Source organism: Callionymus lyra, chromosome 10 (genome assembly GCF_982586985.1).
Source record: "Callionymus lyra chromosome 10, fCalLyr1.hap1.1, whole genome shotgun sequence".
Taxonomy (NCBI): Eukaryota; Metazoa; Chordata; class Actinopteri; order Syngnathiformes; family Callionymidae; genus Callionymus; species Callionymus lyra.
In genome coordinates, this window is record NC_141827.1 from 10,699,461 (window position 1) to 10,722,275 (window position 22,815).

General features: G+C 35.1%; 3 protein-coding genes across 3 annotated transcripts; all 3 read left to right on the plus strand.

Annotated features, from left to right (window-relative positions):
* Window positions 1–80: 80 nt before the first annotated feature.
* Window positions 81–6,147, plus strand: LOC148070260 (transmembrane protein 43-like). The gene is made up of 12 exons (XM_087800903.1): window positions 81–146; window positions 1,099–1,242; window positions 1,315–1,449; window positions 2,426–2,520; window positions 2,586–2,635; window positions 2,700–2,769; window positions 3,920–3,990; window positions 4,068–4,189; window positions 4,260–4,334; window positions 5,099–5,200; window positions 5,264–5,381; window positions 5,452–6,147. The coding sequence occupies exons 1-12, from the start codon at window positions 141–143 to the stop codon at window positions 5,652–5,654; spliced, it is 1,191 nt and encodes a 396-aa protein (XP_087657029.1). The 5' UTR covers window positions 81–140; the 3' UTR covers window positions 5,655–6,147.
* A 2,221-nt stretch (window positions 6,148–8,368) lies between these two features.
* Window positions 8,369–14,044, plus strand: LOC148070261 (transmembrane protein 43-like). The gene is made up of 12 exons (XM_087800904.1): window positions 8,369–8,425; window positions 9,403–9,537; window positions 9,647–9,781; window positions 9,905–9,999; window positions 10,065–10,105; window positions 10,170–10,239; window positions 10,892–10,962; window positions 11,026–11,147; window positions 11,218–11,292; window positions 12,233–12,334; window positions 12,393–12,510; window positions 12,586–14,044. The coding sequence occupies exons 1-12, from the start codon at window positions 8,420–8,422 to the stop codon at window positions 12,783–12,785; spliced, it is 1,170 nt and encodes a 389-aa protein (XP_087657030.1). The 5' UTR covers window positions 8,369–8,419; the 3' UTR covers window positions 12,786–14,044.
* Window positions 14,045–14,211: 167 nt separating this feature from the next.
* On the plus strand, window positions 14,212–22,698 carry LOC148070262 (transmembrane protein 43-like). Its single transcript, XM_087800902.1, has 12 exons — window positions 14,212–14,346; window positions 16,448–16,594; window positions 16,667–16,801; window positions 17,960–18,054; window positions 18,120–18,169; window positions 18,234–18,303; window positions 19,513–19,583; window positions 19,648–19,769; window positions 19,841–19,915; window positions 21,841–21,942; window positions 22,002–22,119; window positions 22,192–22,698. The coding sequence occupies exons 1-12, from the start codon at window positions 14,329–14,331 to the stop codon at window positions 22,392–22,394; spliced, it is 1,206 nt and encodes a 401-aa protein (XP_087657028.1). The 5' UTR covers window positions 14,212–14,328; the 3' UTR covers window positions 22,395–22,698.
* Window positions 22,699–22,815: the final 117 nt, after the last annotated feature.

Genomic DNA, 22,815 nt, shown 5'->3' on the forward strand with positions numbered 1-22,815 from the left:
CACGTCACTGTCCCTTTTTGCATCACGAATGTTATCTTATAAATCACACACACACCCAGACATGTTACCAGATGCGATATTAAACATTTAACAAACCTTTTACAACATTTATCTCTGTGGCATAAAGAACGTCCTCTGCGATGGCTGTAAGTTTGTTTTAAGCTGAACTTTATTCGTACATTTAGTGCTGGTGGATCATAGAAATATTGTCGTCAATAATATCGTTACATGTTTTACTATATAGATTAATTATTGCCGCAGCGGTTTGACCCTGCGAGGATACCGTAGCTGAACCGAGTAAAAGAGTAAAGTTTGTTGCAGAAAATCGTCTTCATTTAATCATCGTTCATTTATGATGGATGTGTGTCCTACTGACTGAGACAAACCCTCGGTAACAGACTGTTCAATTATTTATATTTAATTCATTCAAATTGTCAATGATTTAATAAATAGACGTGTGCAGGTTTGCTGTGATAGCAGACGTGCTAGCTAGTTGCTAACAACACACAACACTGGAGTTTACACAGTACATTTTTATTAATACAATAAATAAATTATACTAAAATCTACATAGTGAAAAATAAAGATAACTTATCTCAGTGTTTCATCAAAGCCTGCGTCAGCTAGAATACGGTGGCTGAGAAGTACAAACGTTTTACGAAGTCTTAAAAAACTGATGATACATTTTTTTTTTCAAACTACTGAAGTACAATTAAAAAGTCGTGAAACAGATAAACAAGACAATTTTACAAACTCTTTTTTACAAACCTACAGTTTTTAAAACGTTTTTTTTTTGGGGGGGGGGGGGTAAATTGTTTATTAACTTCCCAGCCATCATTCAACACTGATACCTACAGCCAGTACATTTAACAACAGCAGCCATATTCAAGTATGTAGTACTAGGGAGGAGAGGAAAACATGATCTAGATATCCAGTTGAATATGAGTTTAGAAAACGAGAACAATTGGTTGATTACAATATTTTTCAAAATGTCAAAAAATCTTTCAGGAACATGCAAGGTTAGAATGATTCTTTACACTCTTGGCGACACAAAGGAGCGAAAGAATAATGTTGTTAACAGTTGTGTTTGCCCGTCAGGTCTATGATGAACCAAATCAGCACAGGCGTGTGAAGGTCCAGTCCAACCCTGGATTCCTAGAAAGACTGAGCGAGACCGCAGGAGGGACTGTGTTTGGAGTCGTACTTGTATTTGCGTCGTGTTATCTTCTGTTAACTAATGAGGTGAGAAAACTGAATATGATTCTGTTTCTATGGTGTGACCCCATCTTTGATGAAACCTGGTTCTCTTCTCAGGGTCATTGTCTCCGGACTGCTGCCTCTCTAGAAGAAGGTCTTGCCAGGGTGGTCCGTCTGAATAGTTCTCTCGGCATCGATGAGACCAACAGCTATAGTTTGGTTCACTTGTCTGCACAGCTGCAAACATCTCAGGTATATATAGAAGGTCTTTCAACCAGACCGCTTGTGTTTCCCCGAGTCTCTTATTTAGTTAAAAAAAAGTATCTTTATTAGTTGTTAGAAATTATTGATAGAGTGAAATATATATATATATATATATATATATATAAATATATTTATTTTTCACAATACTGTTTCGATATTCAACAGCACTGTATATTTTTGTGTTCTTTCAAATCATATATTTTTTATTGTAGTTCTTTTACGGATTATATTTATTTTTATAAGTGTATATGAACTAAAATAATTCGATTTTTAATTTACAATTAACATGCAAATATTCCCTGCGTTTTTGTGTTGCAATTAAACATACGGTCGCTAGATGGCAGCAGTCATTAGGTCCTCCGCAGATAAAGTAGAAATGGAATCGACAATACTACAAATATATCCTTGTTACTACAGTTTCACAATATATCTGGGTGTATTTTACTGGTGCCCCTGTATCGTGATAGGTATGGAATCGCCAGATTCTTGCTAATACACTCCCTCCCTTCAAAGTAGTTTCAGTGAAAAGAAAGTTGATGATGACGGTGTGAAGTAGTGCATTTTCTTTTTGTTCATTGAAAATATTCAACAACACTAATAATAAAAAGTATGTTTTGCAGCAAATAGTTTTGACTCTATTTTCTGATTAAAATATACAAAAACTTTAGGTAGAAGGGTAGGATGTCGCAATAAATCGTGATAATATCATAATGTAACTCAAGTATTGTTATACGTATCGCGACATACTTGCCAATACTCATCTTTAATCTATGAGTTCTACCTTTTAATTACATCCAATTTGACAGCTTTCTTTAGAGTAAAAAGATGATGTAATCCAAAATTAATCCACAGTTTATTTCCGTGAAAATCCATTCTGTTAATAAATCGGTAATATATACACTTAAACTATTCCCCCGTTTTATTCTGTTTTATTGTGCATGTGTGTGTGTGCGTGTGTGTGTAGCCTCTTCATGATCCCAACTACAAAGTGGAGGTTCCTGCCGTGAAGCTGAGGAGGCAGGTGGAGATGTACCAGTGGGTGGAACACCAGGAGAGCAGGTCAGTCCGTCAACATGTCAACACTGGACGAGACAAACGCTTGAATCTGTCGCTTCTTTCTTCAGAGACTACAAAGAGAACGGAGAGAGCCGGACAGAGACGACCTACTCATACAGTACAGAATAAGCTTTAGAAACTGTTAACATGTGAACGCAATCAAAACAATTTCTTCTCCTCAGACACCGAGTGGAGTTCGGAGTTGGTCAACAGCCGCCATTTTGATAAGAAGATCGGCCACAAGAACCCGAGGTGCTTGAACATGCTTTTCTGTAGACGTTTGTCAGTGTTAACATTTCAAATGTTAATTTATAATTAAATTAAATAACTAAATTACTGAATGGTTGGTTTTATATTTACTGAATAATTGAACTTGATAATTTGTTTTGATTTTATTTTTTAACGACTGAATTTAAAAGAAAATGAGGATTTGGAAAAAGGGTGTTTGCTTTTACTCAAGAACTCTAATTCTATTTATTAATAAAATTCTAAATTTCAAAATGTTTAGCCTTTAATAAGTAACTGATGAATGGATGGATGGATGGATGGATGAATAGATAGATAAACATTCATTATTGATCCGTCTGGAGATCTCCTTCGACGATCGATTCATGAAACAAGAACAAGAACAAGAACAAAATGCAATAAAAAGAAAGTGCAAGATGACACAATCTAAGTTTAAAGATAAAGAACATAGATCAAAGAAAGATGAAAAAGAAAAGGATACAAAGATTAACAAAGAATATCATCTTTTCACTCCACTCCTGCCCCCAAACTCAAGAGTTATAAAGTCTGATAGCACGAGTCTATTAGTGCTGCATTAGTGTGTTTGATTATTTAAAACAAACAACAAACAAATTCAACTTTAAATTAAATCGAATTATTCTTTTTTGTTTTTAATGCTAAAAAAATAAAATAACAATAAAAATGTAAATAAAAATAAATGGAAGTTATAACACTGGAAATGTCACTAATAAAGTTTGGTATAATAGTGCAACAACAAAGGTTTTCAACATGTTGTTATTATAGATATAATAAATTATTCAAAAGTAATTGTATCCATGACCCAGAGGCAACACATAACAAACAAAAAACCCTGGTCTGGAAAAGCGCTGTATAAATACTAATTCCCTACTTACTCACTCACTCACTCACTCACTCACTCACTCACTCCGGGTCATTTTGACCCTGACATAACACAGGGGTTAAAAAGTAAAACAACATTCCAATAAAAATCAAAGTTTGAACATTTTAAATTGTTATTGCACTGATATACACACACTATGACACACTTACACACACTCCTGGAGATAATTACACTATTTTGAAAATATTGTTGAAAATTATACTTTTAATAGAAAGTTTTTCCACCTGCCTTTTTTTTAATCACTTTACACTTCAGTGCGATGGCAGTGGAGAGTGTGACGAAGGTGGCTCCTGAAGTCAAAGTCGGACCCTTTACTTTGTCCAAGGGTGAGATGGATAAGATAAGATAAGATAAGATGAGATTCAAAGTGAATATGATTCAAGTGATAAATGTTCATCTTCAGCACTCGTGGAGCAGATCGACAACTTCCAAACTCTGACACTGAGCGACTTAAACGATGTGGACAGTTTTCTCAGCGTCCATGATGATTATTTCTATCACAGCAAGAACCCGCGCAGGCCCGAGGTGAAGTTCTAACTACGCACACAAGATTTCGCTGTGGTTTTAATTTGAATGATTTATTTTTCTTTTCAAGGTTGGCGATGTCCGGGTGAGATTTTCCTTTGCAGGACTGAGTGATGACACGTCCTCCTTCGGCCCTGCTCAGACTGTGAGTTTAACATTAAACCAACATCACATATTTATAAACAGAGCATTTTCTTATCTGTCACTCAAATCAGATCTTTTTCATTGTGAAGCAACAGTGACGAGTGTCACAACTTATTAAACGTAGTCGAGGCGTGGGCATCATGAAATAAAGTTTAAACTAAGGAGTATTCTCTTAAACTCAGTTTTTTAAATCATCTTTTTAAGTTTTACTAATTCATCTTCATTATTATTATGAATTCTTCTTCTTTTAGTGGAATTTTGACTTTTCTTTTGGAAGTAAATCAGTGGCATCAGAATATTGAGTGGTTTGATTTAACATTTTAAATGTTGAAACTTTACATTTTATTATTTAAATATATATATATATATTTTAAGAATATGATTTTAATTAAATAATTAATTGAAAGGTTGAATTTTATTTTTAATCAATAATGTATATAATTTCTATATTGTCTGCCGAATATGTTTTTTGCCATCGTTTTTATATTTTATTTAAAAAAATAATTTGTAAAAAAAAGTATTATTTGACTTCAAATATCAAACTCTATATGTGTAAAATGTGAAAAGATAATTTATTTGAAGGATTTTTATAATCTATAAATTTAATTCTTCAATTTAAAAATCCAACCTTTCAATATAGAAATGATTGAAAAAACATTTCAATGTCAACCATTCAATATTCTGTTGACACTTGTATCTCAAATCTTCTGGTTAACTATGATTCTCCAGCACAAGTAAATAAAAAAAGGTTGTCTTGTGTTTCAGGTCAGTGTTGTGGCCAAACAGAAAGAAGGCCAGCTGATCCCCTTCAGGTCCAGATCTGGAAACTGTCTAGGGATCCTGTACATGGAGGATCTCTCTGCAGAGGTCAGTAACACTATTGTGGAGGTCGTTTCCTACGACTAGTTACATGCAAAACTCCTCCTCCAGGAAGTGTTTGAGCGGGAGCTCAACTATAACAGCACGAAGACATGGTGTCTCCGGCTGGCAGGCTGGTTCCTCATGTTCCTCGGCATCCAGCTCACCATGCGCATCATCTACACACTCGGTAACAGTTGAAGATTTGTTGTACTTTGACGCTTCATGAAGTCATTCACACACGTGTCTCACACCCACAGTGGACTGGGTCCCCCTTCTCCGAGAACTGGTCTCCATCGGGCTGAAGATCTTCGCTCTGAGTTTTTCCTTCACTCTGTCTCTGCTCGTCATCAGCGCCGGCTGGCTCTTCTACCGCCCCCTAGTGGCCGCTGCTTTAGGCGCCCTCGCCATGGTCCCGATGCTTCTGAGTGGGTTCAGACTTCAGGCCCAGAAGAATCAATGAGTAGAGAACCACAGAGGCTGGTTTGAGGGGTGAGCCCCCGTCATCCCAGGAAGAAGAGACTCTCAATGTTGAAGTCCTGATTTCACTCCACGTTCCTTTATTTTTTGCCTGCATGAGATGAATCCATTGATGCAAACATTGATGGAATATTTAAATATATTTTTAGCAGTTTTTAATACGAGCAAAAAAATCTGAAAGAAAAACACTGAGGGTGTCTATTGGTACAACTCTGTCAAAAGTATCACAATACAGGGACACTTTACACTTGAAACAGTTACACAAATGTTGAATTTAAAAGTATAACTGAAAAAGTTTTTGCTGTTTTTCCATGTATTTCCATGAACTTTTGTGATTGTTTTTAGAACTGTTATAACTGACTCCTGTGTGTTTCTTCTATTTATTTTATTTCAAAGTTTAAAAAGAACAATAGTTCATGGTTAACTGAAAAAACAAAGGAATTGAATTAATTTCAAATAAATAATTTTCTTCAAAACGGTTTGAGTTATTTTCTTTTAATTGATACACGATTTTTAAACAACTGCAACGCTGACTGACATAAAACTCCATTACCCATACTGCCACGCGATTCCTGAAGAGACTCATTTACGATATCGCCTCTGCGACAAACTAACAGGGTGGCTACTTTTGATAAACGTATTTTGCCGGTATCCGCCCACCCGGAATACGACCGTGCAAGATAGTCAATGCAGCCGTGTGTATGTAACCAATATGGAAAATTTAGGGTTGATAGCAGTGTACTATCAGTCCTGTAAATAAAATAATTAAGGACAGAAGAACATTCATCCAGCTCACACACAGTAGAGAAAATAACAATGTATTGTCTACTATTCTAAACAAATATAAAAATATAAACAAAATATACTTTCACAAAATGTTCAATAAACAAACAAAAACAAAAATAGCCTCCTTGGCTGGAAAATGTACCGTCTTCAAAAGAATAATAATATTGTCTATTTGTGGTGCTGGCCAGCAAAATAAAAGTGAATGGAGTGAGTATCAATCTTCAAATACTCAAGTTTGTCCTGGAAGTCGTTGTGGAACAGATGTGTTACTCGTCCTCCTTCGGTGACCATCAGGAACCAGCAAAGAACACTTCTAGGAGTGACAAGCGAGTGTTTTAATTGAAATGCAGGAGCGATGGCACACGTGTCTCAGTCTCTGAGACGCTGAAGCATCTGAACAACACTCGCTCATCAGTGGAACACAAGTAAAAACAATGGCCATCTTAAAGCGACAGTATCATAATATGATCCAAGCATCAAAAGTAATAAAACATAAAACACAAAAATAACAACTGGGTTGAATTATATTATTCCAATGAAAATAATTGAAACAAAACACCAAATAAACGGCTGGGTTACATCCTCCCCTACTTAGAATGGGACGTCCACGTCACCACCACTAGCTAAAGACTGCAATAACCCTGCAATCTGCTGCTGTAAGGACATTAAGAAACTCTGAAGAAGTACCTCCTGTGATGGTTGAACACTGCGGTTTACAGTGAGTTTTAAATTTGACTTGATAGTCTTCTAAATAAGCTGGTGGCCTGCATCTTTGTTGTGGTCTTCCCTGAGCTACAATTGGACTATCAACAGTCTCTGTGTCAGATACATTTGAATGCTCCAAAGGAAATTCTGGGGCTTCAGCTCTGAGGGAACTCTGCAACTGTAAAACTCCCTGCTCCACTGAAACAGCTTCCTCCTGCCGATCACTTGCAGAAGGAGCATTCCAGACTACATCCATTTCCTCAATACACATGTCCTTGTCACCATCCTCAGCAGTCGGCGCAGGAGTCAACAAGTCAGGAACATTTGCCACATTATCGTCTGTTTCGAGGTTGGCAGGTAAAAACCCACAAGGAAGCAGCATATCTCGATGAAGGACCCTTTCTCTGTCCTCACCATTATCAGGCTTGACCACATAGACGGGGATACTCTCATCAATTTGCTTGTAAAACGGTCAGAACTCTGGTCCGTTCCGGGAGTTCCAACACGCCGTCACATCCGGGTCTTATACTTTGTTTTATGGAGACAAATGGTCAATGCAGAGTGTAACGGGTCGTTTATTCACCGCTTCAAGTCAAACAAAATACAAGCTTTTACGATCGATCGAACGCGCTCTCTGCCGGCAGCTCTTCAGGTCGATAGCTCCAGGAGAGACGGTCTCGAACGATAGAAACATCGCAAATTTCCAGGCCGAGATGTCCTTCCCCTATCGCCCTATTGGTTCCTTCAAACTCTGTGTGTCACAATCTCCTGTTGAGAGTCCTTCCTACTTTGTTTCATTTTCTAATCATTCAAATGTTCTTGGGTGGGAGTTCCTGTCTCCTAGTAATGTGTACTCAAACGTTTAAGCTCTTAGATGAAGCTAGTAATTTATACTTTATATTTTGATTATCTTTTAGCATTCATTTAAGTATACGTAGAAGTTATATTCAAAATCAAAACGTCATTTCAAAAGATCGTCTGTTGCTTTATTGTTATTCGGCCTTGAACTCTCACAAGAAGAATGATGATGAATAAAGTGTATCTATCTAAGCACAAAATAATATTTAGTATCTTATTCATTGACTTCATCTTATGTCTATCAAGATGAAACTTTGATCACGTCACTGTCCTTTTTTGCATCACGAATGTTATCTTATAAATCACACACACACCCAGACATGTTACCAGATGCGATATTAAACATTTAAAAAACGTTTTACTACATTTATCTCTGTGGCATAAAGAACGTCCTCTGCGATGGCTGTAAGTTTGTTTTAAGCTGAACTTTATTCGTACATTTAGTGCTGGTGGATCATAGAAATATTGTCGTCAATAATATTGTTACACGTTTTAATATATAGATTAATTATTGCCGCAGCGGTTTGACCCTGAGAGGATACCGTAGCTGAACCGTAGAAAAAGTAAAGTTTGTTGCATAAAATCGTCTTCATTTAATCATCGTTCATTTATGATGGATGTGCGTCCTACTGACTGAAACAAACCCTCGGTAACAGACTGTTCAATTATTTATATTTAATTCATTCAAATTGTAAATGATTTAATAAATAGACGTGTGCAGGTTTGCTGTGATAGCAGACGGCTTGCTAGTTGCTAACAACACACAACACTGGAGTTTACACAGTACATTTTTATTACCACAATAAATAAATGACATTAAAATCTACATTGTAAAAAATAGCTTATCTCAATGTTTTCGTCAGCTAGCAAGAATACGGTGGCTGAGAAGAACAAACGTTTTACAAAGTCTTAAAAGCTGATGATAAAATAAACATTTTCAAACTACTGAAGTACAATTAAAAAGTCGTGAAACAGATGAGACAAGAAAATTTTACAAAATCTTTTTACAAACCTACAGTTTAAAACTTTTTTTTTTTTTTTGAGAATGTATTTGAAGTTTGTTAGTTTTCAAGATGTTATAAATTGTTTATTTACTTCCCAGCCATCATTCAACACTGATACCTACAGCCAGTACATTTAACAACAGCAGCCATATTCAAGTATGTTGTACTTTGGAGGACAGGATCAAGATATGCAGTTCAGTTGAATATGAGTTTAGAAATAAAGAACAATTGGTTGATTACCATATTTTTCAAAATGTGAAGAAAAAAATTCAGGAACATCAAATGTTAGAATGATGCTTTACACTCTTCGCGACACAAAGGAGAGCGAAGGAACGATGCGTATTTGTTGTCTTGTTAACATTCGTGTTTGCCCGTCAGGTCTCTGGTACTGATCCAAATCAACCCGGATGTGTGCAGGCTCCGTCCAAACTTGCATGCTTACAACGACTGTGCCAGACTCTTGCTGGACTTGTATTGATAGTCGGGTCCGGTTATCTCCTGTTCACCAATGAGGTGAGAAACACAGCTTTGTTCAGCAAAATAAAAAAAATAACTTCTGTTAGAGAATGAATGACCCGGTCAAGCATGCGGATTCAAGGTAGAACCCGGTTCTGATTTCCAGTTACAAGCGCTCCGGGCGGTGGACCCCATCAGTCGATATCTTCCGATTGTGATCTCTTTGAAAAGCCCTCTGAACATCGATGATGTGTGGTCTGATAGACTGGTTCACTTCTCTGACCGGCTGCACACCTTAAAGGTAGACTGACTATAAATGCATTTCAAGGTCAACACTATTAATGCAACATATTTATCTAGTTTAAAACAATAAGAAAAACATGTATTAGCGATCGATTATTTTATCTTAATGTATACTTTGTAGCTTCTTCATGATCACAAGTACAATGTGGCGGTTCCTGCCGTGAAGCTGAGGAGGCAGGTGGAGATGTACCAGTGGGTGGAACACCAGGAGAGCAGGTCAGTCCGTCAACATGTCAACATCGGACGAGACAAACGCTTGAATCTGTCGCTTTTATTTTCAGAGACGACAAAGAGGACGGAAAGACCAGAACAAAGACATACAGTACACAAGCAGATTTAGAAACTGTTAACATTTGAACGCAACCAAAACGTTTTCTTCTCCTCAGAAACCGAGTGGAGACCGGAGTTGGTCAACAGCCGCAATTTTGATCAGGAGAGCGGCCACGAGAACCCGAGGTTGAAATGTTTTTTTTATGTATTTAATTTATTTTTTAGTAATTTTATTAAAATATTGCAACATTGAAATGATTCATTTGTTCTTAAGAATTCGAATATTTTCAAAACAAACAATGATTTTGTTTAGACGTAGAGTGAGGTTATTATCTTTCCAATAGTTTCTTCTTTTTTTTTCTACGAAGTTAATTATTTTCATAGCTTCTTTTTATTAGTCTTGGTATAATGAAGCAACATGTTTTCCTTTAACTATTACATTAAATATAATAAATAAACCAATTATTTTGTTAAATTTCGTTAAAAGAACATTAAATAAAGAGATAATTTAATACAACTATTTATTAAAAGTAAATAACATTTAGTTTCTAGAGGTAATTCTTGGGAAATACACATTCCTGGGAAACATTACATGTTATCTCTTAAAAGTTTTGTTTATATTTTTCCAATATGATGATTATAATGAGAATATACCAAATGAATAGGACCATTAAGCACATAATTATTTTTAACTTTTTATCGTATTGTATCAATATATTTTCTACCTTTTAATTTTTCTCTTGTGCTTCATGATGATTGTAAAATGAAGAAGCACTTTAAAGAATGATAATAAAACCCTCCAGTGTGACGTACTTTAAAAGTCTTCTCCTAATTTCAGGACCATTCCGGTGAGGAGCAAGACTGTTGTGGCTTCTAGGGTCAAAGTTGGCCCCTATACTTTATCCCGAAGTGAGTTTGATCTGTGATCTCTGTAAATATAATTAAAACAATGCATGTTTGGTTCATCCTCAGATCTCGTGGAGCAGATTGAAAACTTCTACACTCTGAATCTGAAGGACTTTAAAAACTTGGACAGTTCTGTCATCGTCCATGGGGATTATTTCTATCAAAGCAACCGTCCCAACTTTCCTGAGGTGAAGTTCTAGTGATGGACACAAGAGGTCGCTGGTATTCTAGTAACAGTAAACTGACCTATGCCTACAGGTTGGCGACGTGAGGGTCAGATTTTCCTACGCAGGTCTGAGCAGAAACACGTCCTCCTTCGGTCCGGCTCAGACTGTGAGTCCACTACATTTTTTTTGTTGATATTTCAGAATATAGTTAATCATATGTAGGTTTTATTTGTAAATACCTTTGATGTGTACAGTTTTTTTTAATCATCTTGGGGCTGCAATGTTTGTTTTTAAAGTTTTTAAATGTTTATGTATTTTTAACTGTGTATGGTTTTGTTGTTTAATCTCCTTGTGTGATCTTTATTGCAACAAACATTTTTGTATGATCTAATATAGAGGTTTGTTTCTTTGTTATTCAATAAAGAAAAGTTGCTAAAATAAAAAATAAAAAAAATTCTTTTGGCCCACATTAAAGGTAGTGTCATAATAATAAAATATTATGAATTGCCAAGAAATCTGCTTTTATTTAATTTAACCTTTTTTTTTATGGATCAAATAAATGTTTTGATTTGATAGAAAAAACTTCCTTTTTCTTGAAGCAAACTTTCTTTTATTGACTTATAAAGAAACAAAACTACCTCCATATACATGTCCAAACCATAATATGGCCCAAACACAGAAAAGGATTAATTCAATCAAAGAAAACAGATTAAATCAATTCAAACACTATTTTATTTTGTTTTAACTGAAGCAAAAAATATTTTCAATCCTTTTTTTTAAAGTTACCTTTTTTTTCTTTATTGAAGCAACTTATTTTGATTGTAGCAACTTTTACTTAAAATGGAACAATAAAGAAACAAAACTACCTCCATACTCCAGTCAAACTCAAACTCAAACTCTGATCTAACCAGTTGTAAATCTTTCTATATCTTCCATGTATCTGAGTACTACTGAAGTTGATAGTCTAAAATGTATCTATACATTTTTTAATTTTGCATCCAAAGTCAAATTAATGTATTTATATATTATAATTGGAATAATATTGACACAGAACATAAATGATGAGAATTATATATATTTTTTAAATTGTCTTGACTGTGCTTCAGGTCAGTGTGATTGCCCACAATTTCGATGGTTATCTGAGGGGCTTCCCGATCGGATACAGAACAAATATGGAGGTCCTGTACGAGGGGGCTTTCTCTGCAGAGGTCGGTAACACTATTGTGGAGGTGGTTTCCTACAACCAACGTTCAATTCCTCCTCCAGGAGATGTTTATGAGGAAGATGAACTACAACGGCAAGAAGACGTGGGGTCTCCGGCTGGCAGGCTGGCTCCTCGCGTTCCTCGGTTTCCAGCTCGGCGGCAGCGTCGTCCACTGTCTCGGTAACACTTGCTTGAAGAGTTTGTTGGACTTTGATGATTCTTGAAGTTATTCACACACGTGTCTCACACCCACAGTGGCCTGTCTACCTCCTCTTCGAGTATTCTACGCCTTTGGAATGAAGATCCTTGCGTTCACTTTGTCCTTCACTCTGTCTCTGATTGTCATCAGCGTCCCCTGGACCGTGTACCGCCCCCTAGCGGCCATGTTGATGGTCGTTATCGCCCTGTTGCCTTTGATGTTGACCAGTGGTGAGGCCGGGCGGATGAAATATTAAACTCCAACTCATGTTTCAAATGTTGAAGTCTTCCTCTCCGAGATGCAAGTCCCTCATCATGACCATGTTTTGAACTTATATCTTTATACAGTTCTTCCCTGTCTGAAATCTGGGCGAACGAGAGGTTACGAGGGCGGAGTCCATTATGACATAATAATGGATTCACTTCTTCTCCAGCCAGCTTTAATCACACCCCACTTTGTTTATACAACGATTCCCTTGGAGATGGAGACTTCCTGGAATTGATGACACGTGCTGTGTCTCAAATCGCATACTAGCGTACTCAAAGTTAGTATTTTTAGTGCGTTAGTGCGTCTCAATTCTTAATATGCAAAATTGAGTGCGCCATGCACACTAAATTAGCGTACTAAAATGCCCACAAAACTGAGTATGGTTCGATGGTAACTAACCACCCTAAACAGCTGCCATCTTAATGACGTTTTAAACTGAAGTTACGTCATATATAATTTACATATATATGCATATACTTACAGGTGCATTTTCAGCAGCAGTAGAAGGATGACACGTCTTTGGTGCTGATACCAGCTTAAATATCTCACGAATATTTCGATTCTCATATTTTTTCTTTATTTCTTTTTCCAAAGTTGCAAAACGTGTTGCCAGCAGGTGTCGGCGATAGTGTTCAAACAGCTGGTTGAAACATCATTAAATAGAAGTAGAAGAAGAAGCTGTCATGTGATTTTTCAGTTAGTGTGTAGCAGCAGTGTTTGATTTGAGACATACTATCTGTGGAGGATTTGCGTACTAGTTAGTACGTACACTAAACTGATGCATACTAACTTCTAGCATACTAAGATTAGTATGCGATTTGAGACACAGCAAAGGTTTCCAACCTCGATACATGACCAACCACAGCAGATTGGGTGTGGTTATGTTAAAGATTTCATCCCCAGAAAAAAAAAATTCAAAGCTTTGGTTAATATTTAACCAAAGCTTACTCAAAATATAACTGATTTAATTGTTAAAATTTCCCAATTTCCCAATTGACCAAATAATCTTACTCAACTATTTTACTCCGTCCTTTTTTAAAGCCTTACATAACCTGATATAATTTATATCATATTCTTTGAAAATATTTTCATGTACTTTTGTTATTCTTTTCAGCACTATTGTAGCTGACTTATTTGTTGTTTCTGTTTATTTTATTTCAAAGTTTGAAAAGACCAATAGTTCATTGTTAACTGAAAAAAACCATAGTAATTTGATTAAATTTAAATAAATCATTTTCTTTGAAACAGTTTGAGCCTTTTTCTTTTAATTGATACACGATTTTTAAACAACTGCAACGCTGACCGACATAAAACTCCATTACCCACACTGCCACGCGTTTCCTGAAGAGACGCATTTACGATATCGCTTCTGCGACAAACTAACAGGGCGGCTACTTTTTGATTAACGTGTTTTGCCGGTATCCGCCCACCCGGAACACGACCGTGCAGGATAGTCAACGCAGCCGTGTGTAGCCTTCACTTTAGCGACTCTTCTGGTTTCTTCTGTGAAAAATTGTATTTTTCTGTGAAGTATGTCTTCATCTGCGACGGTGAGTTATTTTTTAAGAACACTTTTTAATCTTAACACCGGGCGATCATCTCAGACGGTGACCTCCGCCCTGTCTGTAGAACTAGTGTTGGAAGTTGAATATTTGTGTTTAACTGTTAATAAAACGTCATGTTAGCTTGTTTGTAATGTTGGCGCCATTAACGTGTGAAAAGTATTTAGACTTATGTAGCATCACTTTCACTTATGATACTTGCAGTTGTCAAATATTCCTATATTTCTATTCATTGTATTCTACTGTGGTTTGGGGATGTCTCGGGATCGACATTTTGATAAGACAGACAAAAGCTACCTCAGAGACACAACCAAATTCTGAAAACGAGTTTTTGATAGTAAATTGTAATTATTATCTCAACAAATTCAGATAAAAACTAATATAAAAATGATTAACTAGTCATAAAAACAATCCCAGTTTTTACCGAGTTCAGTAAAAGGAAGTTGTTAGTCATCCAGGACTTGATATCTGTAATACAGGACTGTAGTTGTGTTAGCTGATTTCTTTCATCTGGCTTCATGGACAAGTAGAGTTGGGTGTTGTCAGCATAACAGTGAAAGTTTATAGAGTGTCTTCTGATCAAGTCCCCTAGTGGGAGCATATAGATTGTGAATAGGATTGGACCAAGAACAGATCCTTGTGGGACACCATAGCTGACCTTAGTGTGTGTCGATGAGAGGTGGTTGACATGTACATAGTGCGTTCTATCCGACAAGTAAGATTTAAACCAGTTAAGAGCAGTTCCACGAATGCCTATATGGTTTTCTAGCCTCTGTAGAAGGATTTGGTGGTCGACAGTGTCAAATGCAGCACTGAGATCTAGAAGAACAAGAACTGAAACATGGCCCTGATCAGAGGCCATCAGTAGGTCGTTACTTACCTTTACCAGGGCGGTCTCTTTGCTGTGGTGTTCCCTAAAACCAGACTGAAACACAAAACACAAAACATTGATCATTATTATGGAGATAATCACAGAGCTGACTTGTTCCCACTTTCTCCCAAATTTTGGAAATGAAGACAAGATTAGAGATAGAGATAGCAACATTGCCTGTTACATTGATCAAGTGTAGGCTTAAAGATTTTGTGTTGAAATCAAATCTAATTGCTATTTTCTTACATTTACTTTTTGCCTGCATGTTCTGATGAACTGAGATGAATCAATTGATGCATACATTGATGAAATATTGAAAGATATTTTTAGCAGTTTTTAATAGGAGCAAAAAAGCTGAAAGAAAAACACTGAGGGTGTCCAGTAGTACGACTCTGTCAAGACGATAAGTATCACAATAAAAGGACAACGATACGATATGAAGTGATACTGTAGGTATAAGATATAAATTTAAATTAAAGATATATTTGTAGTATTGTCAAGAACTTGACTCTGGTGATGCAGAATTTACAGACCACATGACTCGTGATGAAGTCGTAACAGCTTTCATTTGTTATGAAACGAAAGTATGTCCAAACATCAGATTTAAAAGCTGCTGGAGTCGACTGTATCCTCTCGTCCTTAGTCGGCTCTCGTGGGATTTCATTGTTTCTTTAGCTGTGGGAGATGTAATAACTGCTGCCATCTAGTGGATGTAAGTTTAATCGGTTATATTTAAATGAATGTGAATAGTCAGTAAAAAAAAAAAAATCAAAATCGAATTGTTTAATTTTAAACACACTTTATTGAACTGAAAACCAAAGAACAATATAAAATATATTTGAAAACCCTAAAATGTTTAAATTAAAATACATAATAATTAAATATATATATATATATATATATATATATATATATATATAAATACTATTTCATTAATAATACTGGGTTTATATATATATAGATGTATAAATACTCATATTTATATTTTCCAACACCCCTAAAAATCAACATGAAAGACGCTTTGGCTCTGTCCACTTTTGTTTCTGGCGCCTCCTAGTGTAGAATCAGCGTAAGCGTTTATTTTTTCTCATTTGCATTCTATTAAAATCGCGAATGGTTCAGCCAAACTCATGTGTGACCGAGATAAAGGGAGAGTTCAACACTACGTTTCAAGGATGTATATCTTTGAGTTTGTCAATAGTTGTGTTCGTCCCTCAGTTCTCTGGTGCTGATCCAAATCAGCACAGGCGTGTGAAGGTCCAGTCCGACCCTGGATTCCTAGAAAGACTGAGCGAGACCGCAGGAGGGACTGTGTTTGGAGTCGGAGTTTTTTTTGCGTCGTGTTATCTTCTGTTCACTAATGAGGTGAGAAAACTGAATATTATTCTGTTTCTATGGTGTGACCCCATCTTTGATGAAACCTGGTTCTCTTCTCAGGGTCATTCTCTCCGGACTGCTGCCTCTCTAGATGAAGGTCTTGCCGTGGTGGTCCGTCTGGAAAGTTCTCTTGGCATCGATGAGACCAACAACAATCATTTGGTTCACTTGTCTGCACAGCTGCAAACATCTCAGGTAAATCTAGAAGGTCTTTCAACCAGACCGCTTGTGTTTCCCCGAGTCTCTTATTTAGTTAAAAAAAGTATCTTTATTAGTTGTTAGAAATTATTGATGGAGTGAAAAAATATATATATATATATATATATATATATATATATATATATATATAAATAAATACTCTATTGATCTTCAACAACACTGTATATTTTTGTTTTCTTTCAAATCATATTTTTTATCCTAGTTCTTTTACGGTTTACATTTATTTTTACAAGTGTATATGAACTAAAATAATTCGATTTTTAATTTACAATTAACATGCAAATATTCCCTGCGTTTTTGTGTTGCAATTAAACATGCGGTCGCTAGATGGCAGCAGTCATTAGGTCCTCCGCAGATAAAGTAGAAATGGAATCGTGGTGACTGAGGATGAGAGGCGACAGTCGACTCCAGCAGCTTTTAAAGCTGATGTTTGGACATATTTTAGTTTGAAAACAAATGAAAGTAGTTATGACTTCTTCAAGAGTCATGTGGTCTGTAAATTCTACAACACCAGAGTCAAGTACTCGACAATACTATAAATATATCCTTGTTACTACAATATCACAATATATCTGGGTGTATTTTACTGGTGCCCCTGTATCGTGATGGGTATGGAATCGCCAGATTCTTGCTAATACACTCCCTCCCTTCAAAGTAGTTTCAGTGAAAAGAAAGTTGATGATGACGGTGTGAAGTAGTGCATTTTCTTTTTGTTCATTGAAAATATTCAACAACACTAATAATAAAAAGGATGTTATGCAGAAAATAGTTTTGACTCAATTTGTCTTGTGAATAATCAATATTTTCTGATTAAAATATACAAAAACTTTATGTAGAAGGGTAGGATGTCGCAATAAATCGTGATAATATCATAATGTAACTCAAGTATCATGATACGTATCGCAACATACTTGCCAATACTCATCTTTAATCTATGAGTTCTACCTTTTAATTACATCCAATTTGACAGCTTTCTTTATAGTAAAAAGATGATGTAATCCAAAATTAATCCACAGTTTATTTCCATGAAAATGCATTTGGTTAATGAATTAGTAATATATACACTTAAACTGTTCCTCCTTTTTATTCTGTTTTATTGTGCATGTGTGTGTGTGGTTGTGTGTGTGTGTATAGCCTCTTCATGATCCCAACTACAAAGTGGAGGTTCCTGCCGTGAAGCTGAGGAGGCAGGTGGAGATGTACCAGTGGGTGGAACACCAGGAGAGCAGGTCAGTCCGTCAACATGTCAACACTGGACGAGACAAACGCTTGAATCTGTCGCTTCTTTCTTCAGAGACTACAAAGAGAACGGAGAGAGCCGGACAGAGACGACCTACTCATACAGTACAGAAGAAGCTTTAGAAACTGCTAACATGTGAACGCAATCAAAACAATTTCTTCTCCTCAGACACCGAGTGGAGTTCGGAGTTGGTCAACAGCCGCCATTTTGATAAGGAGATCGGCCACGAGAACCCGAGGTGCTTAAACATGCTTTTCTGTAGACGTTTGTCAGTGTTAACATTTCAAATGCTAATTAATAATTCAATTAAATAACTAAATTACTGAATGGTTGGTTTTATATTTACTGAATAATTGAACTTGATAATTTGTTATTCAAGGGTTTTTTAATAATTTAATTTAAAAGAAATTGAGGATTTTGAAAAATGTTGTTTGTTTTTACTCAAGACTACTTATTCTATTTATTAAAAAAGGATTTGCAAAATTCACAATTTAAAAATGTTTGGCTTTTTCAAAGTTATATTAATTTGGTAATGTATGGTTGCACTAATATACCAACATATTTACATTACATTTTAAAACCCTAAACATTAAAACTGAATTATGAACATTTTTGAATTCAAAGAATTTGAATTTCAAACTGATAGATGGATGGATGGATGAATAGATGGATAAACATTCATTATTAAATGGAATGGAATGGAAATACAATTTCGTGAAGAAGACCTCTTGAGGGATCAATAAAGTTCTACCTACCTACCTATTATTGATCCCTCTGGAGATCTCCTTCGGTGATAGATTCATGAAACAAGAACAAGAACAAAGATCAAAGACAATTAACAAAGAAAATTAAGCAAAGATTAATCATCTTTTCACTCCATTAAACAGTCTTAATAGCACAAGGAATGAATGAGTCCCTGAGTCTATTAGTGTTGCATTAGTGTGTTCGATTATTTAAAATTAACAACAATTCAACTTTCAATATACAAATGATTATATACAATTATTCCAATTATTTTTGAAATCATTCAATGCTAAAAAATTAAAATAACAATAACAATTTTAATAAAAAGAAATAGAAGTTTCAACACTGGAAATGTCACTAATAAAGTTTGGTTTAATAGTGCCAACAAAGGTTTTCAACATATTGTTATTATAGATATAATAAATTATTCCAAAAATAATGATATCCTTGACCCAGAGGCAACCCAAGGCATACCCAAAACACATTTGTTTTCAGGCCTTGGCCAGACATAACACAGGGGTTAAAAAGTAAAACAACATTCCAATAAAAATCAAATTTTGAACATTTTAAATTCTCATTACACTGTGACACACTTGCACACACTCCTGGAGATAATGACCCAATTTTGAAAAAATATTGTTGAAAATTATACTGTTTGATAGAAAGTTTTTCCACCTGCCTTTTTTATCACTTTACACTTCAGTGCGATGGCGGTGGAGAGTGCGACGGTGGTGGCTCCTGAAGTCAAAGTCGGACCCTTTACTTTGTCCAAGGGTGAGAATTCAGATGAGATTCAAAGTGAATATGATTCAAGTGATAAATGTTGCTTCATCTTCAGGACTCGTGGAGCAGATCGACAACTTCCAAACTCTGACACTGAGCGACTTAAACGATGTGGACAGTTTTCTCAGCGTCCATGATGATTATTTCTATCACAGCGAGAACCCGCGCAGGCCCGAGGTGAAGTTCTAACTACGCACACAAGATGTCGCTGTGGTTTTAATTTGACTTGTTTGTTTTTTCTTTTCAAGGTTGGCGATGTCCGGGTGAGATTTTCCTTTGCAGGACTGAGTGATGACACGTCCTCCTTCGGCCCTGCTCAGACTGTGAGTTTAACATTAAACCAACATCACATATTTATAAACAGAGCATTTTCTTATCTGTGACTCAAATCAGATATTTTTCATTGTGAAGCAACAGTGACGAGTGTCACAACTTATTAAACGTAGTCAAGGCGGGGGCATCATGAAATAAAGTTTAAACTAAGGATTATCCTCTTAAACTCAGTTTTTTTAATCATCTTTTTAAGTTTTAGTAATTCATCTTCATTATTATGATGATTTCTTCTTCTTTTAGTGGAATTTTGACTTTCTTTTGGAAGTAAATCAGTGGCATCAGAATATTGAGTGGTTTGATTTAACATTTTAAATGTTGTGACTTTACATTTTATTATTTAAATATTTATATATGTATATACATTTTTTTAAGAATATGATTTTAATTATATAATTAATTAAAATGTTTGATTTCTTGAAGACTTTGATATTGTAATTCAAATAATTAAAAAATACAGTTTCTAAATCATTATTTTTAAATCCTTTTAAATAAAATAAAAAACATGTTACTTTGATACCAACATATATTAATATTGAAAAATGTTGAAAAATAAATTCATTGAATTATTGTTTTTTTAGGCATTTATTAACATTTTTTGAATATTTTAATTCAATAATTTCTATATTGTCTGGTGAATATGTTTTTTTTTTTTATATATAATTGAATTATTAGAAATGTTTTGTTATTATTTTACATTTATAATTTGATGTGCTGCTGCCAATAATTAAAAGAAATGGTGCTATGTTCAATATTTTTTCAACATGTAGCCTTTTTAAATTAAATACAAAGATGTTGTTAGTGCCATCGTTTTTATATTGAATTTAAAAAACGAATTTATAAAACAGTTATTATTGTAAATTCCTGTTGTCAGGAATGCGCGTGTGTGTTTGTGCGGCTGCGGCTCGTGTGACTATAGATGCGCCTCAATAGCGATTTGATGACATCTTTGTTTATATTAAACGTGTTTCCTTTATTGAGATTTGATTGTTTAAAAATCATTTAGTTTGAAACAGCGTGAATGTTCACATATACAGTATTTGTTCTGTATATATTGTAATATTTGTGTATTGTTATTTACAGATACCATTCTCTGGATTTATCATTGAAATACATATATATGTATATATTTATTTTTTTAAGAATATGATTTTAATTAAATATTTCATTAAAAGGTTGAATTGTCTTTTTAATCAATAATTTAATTTAAAAATTAATACATTTTCTCACACATATATTTTGATATTGTAATTCAAATAATTAAAAAAAAAATGCATTTTCTAAATAATTATTTTTAAATCCCTTTAAAATAAATAATAAACATGTTACTATGATACCAACATTTATAAATATTGAAAAATGTTGAAAAATAAATTAATTGAATTATTGTATTTTTAGGCTTTTATTAACATTTTTTGAATATTTTAATTCAATAATTTCTATATTGTCTGGTGAGTATGTTTTTTTTTATATAATTTAATTATTAGAAATGTTTTGTTATTATTTTACCTTTATAATTTAATATGCTGCTTCCAATAATTAAAAAAAATGGATCTATGTTCAATATTTTTTCAATTTGTAGCCTTTTTAGATTAAATATAAAGATGTTGTTATATTAGTACCATCGTTTTTATATTGTATTTAAAAGAATCATTTCTAAAAAAAAAAAAGTATTATTTGACTTCAAATATCAAACTCCATATGTGTAAAATGTGAAAAGATAATTTATTTGAAGGATTTTTATAATCTATAAATTGAATTCTTCAATTTAAAAATCCAACCTTTCAATATAGAAATGATTGAAAAAACATTTCAAAGTCAACCATTCAATATTCTGTTGACACTTGTATCTCAAATCTTCTGGTTAACTATGATTCTCCAGCACAAGTAAATAAAAAAAGGTTGTCTTGTGTTTCAGGTCAGTGTTGTGGCCAAACAGAAAGGAGGTCAGCTGATCCCCTTCAGGACCAGTTCTGGGAACTCTCTGGAGATCCTGTACATGGAGGACCTCTCTGCAGAGGTAACACTATTGTGGAGGTCGTTTCCTACGACTAGTTACATGCAAGACTTCTCCTCCAGGAAGTGTTTGAGCGGGAGCTCAACTATAACAGCAAGAAAACATGGGGTCTCCGGCTGGCAGGCTGGTTCCTCATGTTCCTCGGCATCCAGCTCACCATGCGCATCATCTACACACTCGGTAACAGTTGAAGATTTGTTGGACTTTGACGCTTCATGAAGTCATTCACACACATGTCTCTTGCACCCACAGTGGACTGGGTCCCCCTTCTCCGAGAACTGGTCTCCATCGGGCTGAAGATCTTTGCTTTGAGTTTGTCCTTCACCCTGTCCCTACTCGTCATCAGCGCCGGCTGGCTCTTCTACCGCCCCCTAGTGGCCGCGGCTTTAAGCGCCCTCGCCATGGTCCCAATGCTTCTGGCTCGGTTCAGACTTCCGGCCAAGAAGAATCTGTGACTAGAGAACCACAGAGGCTGGTTTGAGGGGTGAGCCCTCGTCAGCACAGGAAGAAGAGACTCTCAATGTTGAAGTCCTGATATCACTCCACGTGCCCCGTTTTTCCCACAAGAAAATGAACCAAAAATTTGCTCTTCAGTTTGATTGTGTAGTTTTACAGGGTGATACATATTGTTAGTTACTATAAAGTATTTTTGTGCTGTTTTGTATTTAAAATACATGGTGTTTGTTCCAGGTTTTGAATAACTCGGTTGCTATCGTTTGTTTTTTTCTGAATGTTGGGTATAAAACTTTTTTTCAATTTTCAATTAGTTCACACGGTCAACTTATTATTCTTATTGTCAAAGTTTTAATTAGAAACTCCCTCACAGGTATTCAAAAATTGTTATCATTAAAATAATTCCATAGTTTTAATAATAGA

Coding starts and splice junctions, on each gene's coding strand:
- LOC148070260 (XM_087800903.1), top strand. Junction 1,450..2,425: donor CACAGCTGCAAACATCTCAG/GTATATATAGAA, acceptor GTGTGTGTGTAG/CCTCTTCATGATCCCAACTA. Junction 2,636..2,699: donor AGAGACGACCTACTCATACA/GTACAGAATAAG, acceptor TCTTCTCCTCAG/ACACCGAGTGGAGTTCGGAG.
- LOC148070262 (XM_087800902.1), top strand. Junction 19,770..19,840: donor AGAACCCGCGCAGGCCCGAG/GTGAAGTTCTAA, acceptor TTTCTTTTCAAG/GTTGGCGATGTCCGGGTGAG. Junction 21,943..22,001: donor TGGAGGACCTCTCTGCAGAG/GTAACACTATTG, acceptor CTTCTCCTCCAG/GAAGTGTTTGAGCGGGAGCT.
- LOC148070261 (XM_087800904.1), top strand. Junction 11,293..12,232: donor CCTTCGGTCCGGCTCAGACT/GTGAGTCCACTA, acceptor ACTGTGCTTCAG/GTCAGTGTGATTGCCCACAA. Junction 12,335..12,392: donor AGGGGGCTTTCTCTGCAGAG/GTCGGTAACACT, acceptor TTCCTCCTCCAG/GAGATGTTTATGAGGAAGAT.